This window comes from Geospiza fortis, unplaced genomic scaffold (genome assembly GCF_000277835.1).
Source record: "Geospiza fortis unplaced genomic scaffold, GeoFor_1.0 scaffold194, whole genome shotgun sequence".
Lineage (NCBI taxonomy): Eukaryota > Metazoa > Chordata > Aves > Passeriformes > Thraupidae > Geospiza > Geospiza fortis.
The window spans coordinates 5572231-5583872 of NW_005054322.1; the positions used below are offsets into that span (position 1 = coordinate 5572231).

General features: G+C 43.5%; 1 protein-coding gene across 1 annotated transcript in view; it reads left to right on the forward strand.

The window, feature by feature from the left end:
* The window catches only part of WDFY2 (WD repeat and FYVE domain containing 2), a 65781-nt gene that overhangs the window by 44685 nt on the left and 9454 nt on the right, over nt 1-11642 (forward strand). Inside the window, exons 5-8 of the mRNA XM_031056786.1 lie at nt 5751-5901; nt 7314-7426; nt 8328-8454; nt 10366-10471. Coding sequence (XP_030912646.1) covers nt 5751-5901; nt 7314-7426; nt 8328-8454; nt 10366-10471 — 497 coding nt within the window. The remainder of the gene's footprint in view (nt 1-5750; nt 5902-7313; nt 7427-8327; nt 8455-10365; nt 10472-11642) is intronic.

The window sequence follows — 11642 nt, forward strand, 5'->3', positions numbered from 1 at the left end:
TTTTTGCTGTTAGACTAAGAGGTGGTATGTTTTTATATGGTATCATATATACTAAGCATTACGTTTCTGTGTAGGAGCCTCTGACATGTTAGCTTGACATTTCTCACATAGATTTTAAAATATGTTCTTCCTCATATATTTTGAGTTTTATACCTTGAAAGGGTAATTTAAATCTCTAAATGGAGGCTCTGGGGATCACTTTGTAACATTTGAATTTTACGGTATGAATAGAATCTTGATTTTTGCAGAGCATGCCTAACATGTGAGTGTTTCATGAATGTCTGATGTGTTGTAAAATTAAGCTAGAATGCCTGCATTTTTTTTACCTTGTAAAAACTGAAGAAAAATATCCAATGATGATAAAATATTTATATGTGAATCTTAAATACAATTGCTGCAGTCTGAGTGTACAGGTGTTAATATCCAAATTTGTGATTGCTCTGCAGTCACCAAAGTTTAATGCAGCTAAGTTTCAAATTGAAATGTTGTGGCACTAAAGAGAGTCAGCTGAGGTATTTTCTTCTGTATATGTAAAACAACATAGGCATGAGAACAACTTTATTGATGAGTTCTTCAGGGAAAATGCTAAAAATTTTGCAAGAGGGGAATGCATTTCTTGTCAGTATTTCAGAAAAGCCTGTTGGTTGTGACAGCCCACTGAAGGTCTGGGCAAAAATGCTCATAAAATTAAAAAAGAAAAAAGAAGGGAAATGGAAGCTGTTCTTTGTGGCTTTCTGCAATATGCCAGATGTGTTGCAAAACTTTAGAGGAGGCCTTTCAATAGGAAGATGTCGTGGAGAACCTCCATGGGTTGTCCTGGGGGGAAACCCAAGAGCTCAGATTCCCCAAATATTGGACAGCAAAGGATTCCAGTGAATGTCCACTAACATCAGTGGAGAGGTGGTGCAGCTGACCACACTCCTAACCTTCTTCCTAGCCTGTCTGGGAAGGTTTTTCATAGGATCATAGAATGGTCTGGGTTGAAAGGGGCCATAAAGATCAGTAAGTTCCGACCCCCCTGCCATGGGCAGGGACACCTTCCACCACCAGGTTCTCAAATCCCCATCCAGTCTGGCTTTGGACACTTCCAGAAATGGGGAATCCACAGCTTCTCTGGACATCTTGTGCCAGTGTCTCACTGCACACACCTGCACAATTGCAGTGAACAGTTTTCTGACAGTGCAAGGCTGGAAAAAGAAAAGAAAAAACCCAAAGAGATTCCCCACTGTTTTCAGGGCACCAATGACCTGGGACTGCGTGCTGCTCCACAGCACAGTGCCTCCATAAAGACATGCTCCTGGATTCTCCACTCTCACACCAGGTGCTGGTGAAGGAGTGTAGTGCCCCATCTGTGTGGTCTGTGGGCCCATGCTGGAGATCTGGAGTTCTGGGGAAACATTGCGAAAGTGAGATGCTCTGTGAGCTGCTGTCAGTCACAGGCTCCTGTAGTTCCATTGCTCCACACAGTGTTAGGCACTTCCATGCTCCTCTTGCTACATTTGCCTCCAACCAGAACAATGCATCTGGGCTTACCAGTGGCCTCACTGGGTCCAAAGTCCAGCTGGCACATAGCAAGGAGGAAAGAGCTATGTCTGGGAGAATATGCAGGGAAGAGCATTGTAGTCCTTTGGGTAGATATATCAAGATCCAACAGAGATGCACCTTCCTCACATGGTCCAGTAGGACTCCCTCCACAATCCTATCTGCGCAGTGCACCTTTCTCACATGGCCATACTGAGTTTTGGGATTGGCATAAGCATCTTGGTAAAACCCTGGGCAAGGAAAAATTAAAAAGGAACAGGTGATTTTGTTGGGTATGGTGGCCTTCTAGTGGTTCATTTGCTAGAAGTCTTACTTTGAAAAAGTTTTGCTTAAAGTTTTCAAGTAAGACCTTTATGTTCTTCAAAAATATTTCAGGGGGAGTAAGTACTTTTATTTAGCCTACAAAGTGGCTAAATAGTGATAGTAAGTAGCTTTGGCTGAATCATGGTGGCTGGTTTTGTGTTTGCTAGCCTTGTAAATGATCAGCAGTGCCCTTGTGCAGTGACTGGTGGGCTGTTATCATCTCCCACAATGAGGCATTATTACCAATAGCTGAGGCTACTGTAGTGATTAAAGAACATTTATTGTGGCTTGAAAGGCCATTAATATGTTGGCCAGATGATCTTCTGGTGACAGAGAACAACAGCACATGGTCCTGGTAGGGGTGTGCAGCCAGGTCTGGTGGCTTATGGAGCCTGGCCTTGGCAATGTACGTGGCTGGACATGCACTGTGGAGGTTTTGCTGCAACACTGTGTCTGGAGTTGTGAAATCTTATTTCTTTAGAGGGATCTGAATGAAGAGATGGGGGATGTGACACAGGATTAGTCAGGACTCCAGGGTGGGTCTTGTGGCACTGGCCTCCTGCAGGCACTGACTCATTCCCTTGCATAAGGAGGAGTAGTGCAAGCATTTGATCAGTGCCATTTGGGATGCCCTGGGAAAAAATTTTTTCATTGTGTGTCTGTCTCCCATATCATCATCCCCATTCTTCAGTCACAGCACCAGCTGAGGGTGTAGACAACCTCTGCTCTCTCCCTGGACAGCTCCTCCCACATTTGTCCAAGAAACATTTCCCTCCCCTCAGCAGCCTTGGATTCCAGCCCCCTCCAGCCCCTCACAGGCTGGTCCATATGGCTATTGGGGCTTCTAATTCTTTATGGCCTTCTTTACCCTGCTTCTTGCGGCTGGACCATTTTGCCATGCTCCCTCTGGACGAGATAACAGCTCCTGGTTCAGTGGGTTTTTTTTATTTATTTTTTATTTATTTATTTATTTGACACACATTTTTCTGCCTAGCCAGATTTGCAGGCCTGCTTCTGCCCCATGCTTTGTGCAGCCTGCCTGTTTCAAGGGTGTCCCTCTGGCCCTCTGCTTTCAGGCTAGCTCATGTCATGCCCTTATTTCTGCTTTCCCATAAACACAACCTCTTCACTTGTGCTTTTCTTGCTCATGCTAAGCTTTTTTTTCTTCCTGGCAATTTCCACCTCTGTTTTGGTGTTTGCTCATACTTTTTACTGTTGTAACCCCTCAGAACAGCTTCTTGCCCAACCTGCGTGGCTGTGCACTGGCCATACTTCTCAGATTTTTGCCTTTATGCACAGCACTGACCCTCCATTTCCTTTGCTGACATCTTGCTGTGCACCTCCTGGCTGCAGCTTCTTTTCTCTGGGCACAGCCTTTCCATCCTCTCTTTTCCAACCTGCTCTTTGCATAGTGCTTGCTGCTGCACTCTCCTAGAGGAGAGCAGCCACCCTGCTCCCTCTGCCTTTCAGCTGCACATGGACCTGTGCCCTTCTCCTCTCTGCTGCTTCTCTCCCTTCTGTACAGCATGATTTTTCCTCAAAAATGGCTCTCTTATCATTCTGGCTTACACAGATCTGCTCTTGCCTGGTGCCTGTTGAGAGTTTTCCTGTGCTGTGACCACATTCCCACTCCATCCCCCATCTCCATCCTGCTGTTTGAGCAGTTTTGGAATTGTTTGGTCCACATTTTTTCTGCATAAAAATGGTGATCAAATCTTCAATATGTGAAGGGCCAGCTTTTTGTTTGCTGCTTCAAGACGCTGAACCTGTATGAATCCTAGGGCCTAGACCCCCTTCCTTGCTCTTCTATCAGTTTCCAATCTTCTGATATTTTGCTTCTTTAAGTCTTATATGAGTCAAATTCCTTCTTAACGACAAATTACTTTCTATTTGCATTTGTCTTCTCTTTGCTCCTTTGCTTAGATGATCTACACTGTGCACTTTCACTTGTTTCAGATATATCTGCCATTGGCACATGTCATATATCTGCCATCAGCACATGTCTGGTTGCACCAGCTAATATGTGCTGGTGGACAAGAGAGTGCTAAATTGAAAGCTCTTTTCAGGGAGGGAAGATAAGCAAAGCTGTCATGTACACCCCATCCACCTCTTGGCAAGTACCATTTTTTATTGTCCACTCCTTTCTTGCCAGAAAGAGCTGCCTCAGCATCCACAGACACTACTTCTATCAAAAATTACAGGCCCCGTCTTTTAGAACTTTTAGGAGATAGAAGGAGATTTAGGAGAGTTGGGTGGTGCCAGCTATGCTCACAGCCAATTTAAACCATAAGAAGCTGTCACTTAGCAGTAGCATTTGCCACATGCTGATAAAACATTCCTGAACAGGCCTTGAGCAGTCTGATCTCAGCCAGCTTTGCACATCCTGTGGAAATGCCTGGGTGTCTGTGGCATTGATGGTTCACACAAGCTCCTGGAACTTTTGTGAGCCCCTGAGGTGCCTGTGGCAGCAGTCATGTCCCTCTCCAAGTTCTCTCCAGTGGCTGGTGCAGGTATTCCCAGAGAGAGAAACAGATGGGTAAATGTAAATATGAGCCCCCCAGGGGCCACTGAATTTCTTCCCAGAGAAAGCAAGGGTAGGGAGGAGATGGGATCTATTTGAAATCATTCAAGTGACTCCTGGATGGTCCCCATCCTTTTATCTGGAATGTAAAAGTGTGTGGAAATGACAGCCAAAATCTGAGGTCTTCTAATGGGCAAGGGTGAAACGGCACAGTTCACACCTGACACTTTGGTTTAGCTGCCAGTCACCATTATGGCAAGTTGTGTCAATACATCTATTGACTTTTCTGCTCAGGGAATCTCAGTCTGAAAAAGTGTGGATCAGAGCTGGTAGCTCTTGGGAGCCTCCTCTTCTATCCTACAGGTAGTTCTCCCTTGTGGGGTTTGAACACAGCTCTCATATATGCTGCATGTTTGTATACGGCAGACAGCAGTCTTCCTGTACTGTTGAGGAGATTCTCTGCATTTCAGATGGAGGTTTGGGGCTGGTTTTTAAGCTTCTAAACATATTCAATCTTTTTTTTGTGTCAGCTTTTGCATAAACAAATACAAGCAGTCTGTTTTGTGTGACATATGTTGCTGTGTCTTAGAACAGTAATAAGGCAGTAGGGCTGTAGATTGAGGAGTATGGCATTCACCATTAAGTTGCAGCTGGGAATAGTTCTGTATGTCTTTCCAGCCACTTGTTTTATTAGAATATCAGCTCAATCAGCACTTCATGACCAAGCCCACTGGTCATTCATACAAAAAACAAGCATGTGTTCCCTTGTTTTAATGAAAACCTTTTCATGACTTTATTTTGGTAGCAGTAGAAACTTATTTCTTCAGCTGTTTTATGCATCTACCACAGCTGTGATATTTTCTTTTATTTAAATTTAATTCCTGTAACCTTTTAATGCTGAAGCTTCCCTTTGGTGCAGCATTGTGTCTGTGCTGTAACTCATTGTTCTGTTGGGGTACCACAGCCTGGATCCACCAAAACTTCACAGCAAGAGGAGCAGCAGTGTAGGCATTTTCACTGCTGTCAAAAAACTAGCTCAAAAGGGGTTTAAATGGAACCCCAAGTCGATTCCACAGTGGCAGCTTTCTTAGTGATGATACAATCATGGAGGGAAGACTTGTGCTGATGTAGAAGATAAATGACTGCAATAGGCATGGAAGGCATTAAGTCTTGCTTCCACTCTTTCTCATGCAAACGCTGAACATGCAGAGCAGGGACCTTACAAGCTTCCATAGAAGCTGATGTCAACAGGATTATTAAACACCAGCTGCTTCTGCAGGGAAGTGTGAGTGGAGGAGTTGGGTGCAGTTGGTGTTTGCAATGGTTGTCTGCCCCCATATTCTTCTCTGCAATGTGATTGTATGTCTGTCTGCTTAACTTTCAGCTCATCAAAGCAGGGTCATCATGATTCTGTTTGTCCTGGAGATGGAGTGGGTGTTGAGCACGGGACAAGACAAGCACTTCACGTGGCACTGCTCGGAGAGCGGCCAGCGGCTGGGCGGGTACCGCACCAGCGCGGGTGCCTGTGGCCTGCAGTATCCTTTGCTCAGCCCTCCGTTCTGTTTCTGCTCCTGGGCACCCAAACAGCCCTTTTAGTTTATTTGTCTAGCTGCCCTCCAAATTTTGTGCCCTGTATGGATTCAGTGCTTTGTGAGAGGAACTGTTATTTAAATCCAATTTAAAAAACTGTCAGTTCTTCTTGCTTTGTCTCCTTAATGCGTTGTGGCATATTTAGGTCTAAGCATTTTTGAGCACCACAATGGGCGATCTGCAACCTATTGTGGTCTGCTATTGTAGTAAATATGGATAGGGCCTTCATTTAAACATGCAGTGCATGCTTTCTTCAGAGAATTAATGGTAGCAAAAGTAGGTTGGTGATCAGGTCAGAGTGCCTGTGTTTATGCATGGTAAAAATTAAATTACTTTAATATAAAATAATGAGCACTTGTCCTTCACTCTGGAGCTGCTCACTATTGGGAATTTGGGTTAACTAAAGAGTAAATTACTCCAGAAATGGCACTCAGGTGGCTTATTCATGTAGAGCTGCCCCAGCTGCTTGACAATAAAAGAAATATTAATTCAGCTTTATTGCAAATGAGAAGGGAAATGGAAAAGTATGAGCTCTTAGGCTGAAAACAGAGGTTAGCATAAACAGACTTTTTAATGCCCCAGAGTGTATGTGGTATAGATGATGCATGTTTTGCTAGTTCATGAGAAGTGATACTGGCTGAAAATTATTGTTTTGATATAGACTTGCTTTATATTATCTGGTAATTCAGCCAATCTAAATGGCAGAAAGACTGAACTTTTTTTCTAATTTATTGATAAATATTTTTGAAAGCAAGATGCAAGAATTTTCTCTGTATTCCCTAAATCTCACTAGAGAGCAGCCAATTTTGACTGATTAAAACTTTTGGAGGACAATTTATTTGGGTCATCTGATTATGATAGTGGAGGGCAATGGAAGCAGTGGAAGGGAGAATCACTGGCAAATACTGCAGAAATATTTGGCATAATCAGGAACAGGTTTGGGATTTTTTGTTCTGCAGTGTCCAGTGTGCTTAAAATCAGTACTCCTTTGTATTTTGTATAATTTTGGTTAGGGAGAGGCTGGATACCATCCAACTGTAGCACTTAAGTTAAAAAGCCTGAGGATACACTCTTATGTTCATGGTGAAGGGCTACTTCAGTGGTGTTTCATAACAAAACCATGAATTGTGTCCTAGATAGTCTCATTTTTTCTCACCCAGGGATACTGCACTATTAGTATGAACAGGTATGAGTATTATTAAGATGAACAGGTGCCTGAAAGTACACTCTGAATACCTTCTTGAGACTGGAGCACTATTCACAAGATTGCAGTACACTCATGTCAAAAGAATTAGCAAGTCATGAAAGGAATGCAGAGCTCGTGTAAATAATATGTTTTCCTCAGCATCTCCTTCAGATTTGATGTGGAAACCCGGCATGTGTTTGTTGGGGACCATTCTGGGCAAGTGACCATCCTCAAACTAGAGCAAGAGTCCTGCAGCCTTGTCACCACATTTAAAGGACACACAGGTAAGGCCTCAGGAGGAGACCCAGAAAGGTGCTCAGGAGGGTCTTCATCTGTGCTCAGCATCATAATGGTTTGATTGTCCTGTGATAAACTAGGATGGCTTCTGTCAGTGCTTAGTGCAGAAGGGACATAGCTCTGAAACTGTTCCAGCAGTTCAGGGAAGTTATATTGGTAAAAACAAGAGTGATCAGAGCTCTGAGCAGAACACGTCTATGGCAGAAACTGCCACAATCAGTAGCTGCTAATTAAAGCAGATTGAGACTTGAACAAGTTGTGGTAGTTCTGGGAGGGAGAAAAGATGCTGCTAAAGAAAAGATCTGTATTGACAGACACTTCATCCTAAGTGGAATAGGCACAGTTGGAGGCAATAAATGCTTGTTTCACTGCTGGGACTTGTGCCCCATCACCCTTTGAAAAGAGCAACCCTAGATATGATCCTACCATCTAACAGAAGAAATGCTGTCATTCCTCAGCATTTTTTCTTCATATCCCTCCTAAGTGCTAATAGCTCAAATAGCACAATGTAGTTCAGTCCTTGTGCTAGGGGACTGAGAAGATGCCCATAGCATTCCATACTTGCTTCTTTTTTAATCTTCTGGAAATTAAAGAGATGGAAAGTTGTGTAGCTCCCACTGTGACCATTCTTCTTCCACACTTTACTGCTCAATGGATTCACCTATGCAAACAGCAGTGAAGCCCTGTGCCCACAGAAGAGCAGGATGGGGTTTCAGTAGTTTTTCTAGACTGTTATTTTTCCACTGGAAGGCACATGATTGCATAGTCTTTGCCAAAGAGATATGCATTTTAATCACTCCATATTTTTTGTTGTATCTTTACATTTAGCTACCTTCCAGTCTTCCACTTCCTGTAATAAAATGACTGATGTGTGTGTTCCTGTTGCAGGTGGTGTCACTGCTCTCTGCTGGGACCCAATACAGCGAGTTTTATTCTCAGGCAGCTCTGATCATTCCATTATAATGTGGGATATTGGAGGAAGAAAAGGAACAGCCATCGAGCTGCAAGGACATAAGTATGTTCAAAGCCCTTCCTCCTGCTTTTATAGGGGAAAAGCTAAATGTAGAAGCCACATCTGGAAACAAACAGCCCAAAGGTTACAGTCTTCACAAGCCTCAAGCTTGTATGTGTGACTCCCTGGGGTCCATATACAACAGGAATAATTTGCTTATAGTAAGTTTTCCAGTGTTGGGCCCACAGGCTGTTTTAAGAGTCTGCAGAGGGTGGTGAAGGAAAGCACAACATCTGTAGTCCTGAAAGTGTTATGCCAGAGCCTGTGCCTTTGTTGGAAAGAGGAGGCTCCTCAAATGAGAACAGCTGCAGGGAAATTCTTGGGTTTTAGGTGTCAAGATTTTTCCTACCCCTAGAGGGAGCATCGGGCTTGGACAATTAATCCCTTTTTCCTCCGTGCTCTTTCACCTACAGGCTGAATTTGAAGTGATGTGCTTTTACCTTTAATCATAGCTGCCTTCACATCTCCTCAGTGCAAAGAGGCATCATCTTTGCAAGTACATTTGCACAGCCATTGATGTCTTTGAAGAAGGGTAAGCCCGTGCTGGGCATTGATTGTACATCAGAATGGCTCTAGTGACAATGACTCCTCACCTTTTAACTCTGGCAATGCAACAAGTTGGTTTTAGAGTATTGGGACTGCATATATGTGGGACTTGCATGCCAGGCTGAGGTCTGGAAAGACAAAATTCTGTGGTGGTTTAGAGCTAACAGTTTCTTACATATTCATGCATTTCTTTTGAGTGATGCTGCACTCTGCTGAGTGATTGGGATGCCTCTGGGATTTCAGAGCACTGCAGAGCTCTAACTGAAATTACCCGATCAACCTCATACTCTACCAGTGGTGCTTGCTAATGCATCACCGCTTGATTTATTGCTGTGGAAATTAGTTCTAATATGAAATTAGCCTCTGGACCTTAATCTGTGAGATGGCTGTCAGCTGGAGCTGTACAACACATCATCCTACACATCCTGATGGTGCCTCTGGTGTCTGCAGGCAGGCACTGTGAAGGGTGGCCCTGTTGTCCCAAGCTCTCCCATGAATGCATTCCCCTCTTCAGGTTCAGCTATAGGCACAAATAAATGTGTTAGCATGCAAGTCCTTTTGGCAGACAAGACCAGTGGTGGGAGCAAAGGAAACCAAATCTTGGATGATTTCCAAAACCAAAACTGTGGATGATTTCCAGTCACAGTATGTTTGGTTCCTCTGTCTTCACAACCTTGTTTTTTTCCATAATAGTGTTGTACAGTCTTGGTTTCCCAGGTCATAAACAGCCTGAAATGAGGCCTGAATTTCTTTCTTTTATGAAGGACTGAGCCCATCTTTGGGAGTTTAAGCTGAATTGTTCCTCCCATGTTGTTTTCTCATTAAAAGAAGAAACAGAAGCACCTAAATTTTCCACCTTACTGTGAGAAGGTTTAGGAACAATTTAGTGTCATTTCTACATTATATTTCAAACTCCTTATGCTTGTTAGTGTCAAAAGAAAATCTTCAGTAGTTTTTCAGTGATTCATTTCTAGATGTTGCAGAGATTTACAAAACAAAGTTGTTACTGACAGTCTGCCAAGAAGGTATCTTACCGGGGCTGCGTTTATGCATCCAGATGTGCCTTCAGAAGCTGCAACCTTGTTGAGGTTTCCCAGTGCAGCTGGGACCTCCTATCCCAGGAATAGAAAAAACAGTTATCAGAACAGGTCTTTGCTTTTGTTGATGCTGCCCAGATGAGCAACACTCTCATTCTGGTCCCAGTCTGACAGCAAAGACTGATTTGCATCTGATGGATGCCATGTGCAATGAGTGGTGGAGGGAAACATATGGGCAAACAAATGATTTGTACTGCTTTATTGATACTCTGTGCTCACTTGTGTAGTAGCCATAGGTGGTTGATTGCTAACTGTCTTGTTTCTTTCTCAGTGATAAAATTCAGTCTCTCTCCTATGCTCACCACACTCGGCAGCTCATCTCCTGTGGTGCAGATGGGGGAATCGTCGTCTGGAACATGGATGTTGAGAGGCAGGAGGTAGGTGCTTAGTTCCTGTCAGTTTGGTCTGAAGCAGTCCTGGGAAGAAGGGGCCTTTCTAAAATGTGCAGCTTTCGACCTAAACAAGATCATTCCAAGCTTTTAAAACGTTTCTGGACATGCTCCAGTTATTATACAGCAATTACGCCGTGCCTTTGATAATATGGTACAGGGGAAATTGGCTGGCAGAAATTTGTATTAAATAGGCTGCTAGATGGCTCTTGCTCATTACATTATTGCTCTGAAAGATATTCTGTAAGGAGGGTATTGAGATGCTCTCCTGTGTTTTTCAGCACGTCATGAGAAATATCAGTTCAGATGTAAATGGATAAAATGATTGATTCATTTTGGTTTTAAAAAAATAAAATAAGAAGGTTCTTGGTCATCTCTGGGAAAATGCAACCCAGCATTTTTTTCCTTGATAAGAGGGCATTTAACTAAGATTTCAAACAATTGGTCTTGCTTCCCTCTGGTGTAACCACATAGAAGTGGGGTAGATGAGGGCTTTGCTGATCCAGACAGTAAGATTTCACCCACACATTCCTCATTGATTTTGTGCTTCATGGCCAACAAATCTGAGCGGGTGCAAAAACACTCCCCAGATCTTTGGCACTGTGGGAGCAACCCCTACTTGGCAATTTCTGAGTCCTGACTCAGAGGGGGGGAGTGAGCTCTATGCTGGCTGAGTCAGGCACCAGCCCTGCTTGGGAGCTTGGCAAATCCTGGTGCCATGAGTCACAGCAAACCTGTGCCCTCTTCCTGCAGGGGGTAGGTCAGAGGAAGGCTTTTGACAGTGTGGGCTTTCAACAGCTTTGCTGGTTCTCAAGAGTTGTGGCCTGCATTGGATTGAGTATGCCTCCCTTGAGGAAGAAAAAGCACTAAGTGGAAAACTTGATTTTAAAAAACTACTGAAGTAGGCATAGGCAGAAACTGAGCTCCCTTTTTAATGTGAATTAGCATTCCAGTTGACTCTCTTTAATTGCTAATCCAGGGGCCAAGTATGTCATCAGCTCCTAAACTGAAACGAAAGCAGAGCAGTTTCCTCCTTCCCAACAGATGTTTCCTTTTTGCTGCAATTCAAACATCCAGAAATGAAAACCTTTATTTATTTGCTGGCTTCAAAAGGCTACAGTAAGGGTTAAGATTGGCTTGTCACCAAATAGGCAGGAAT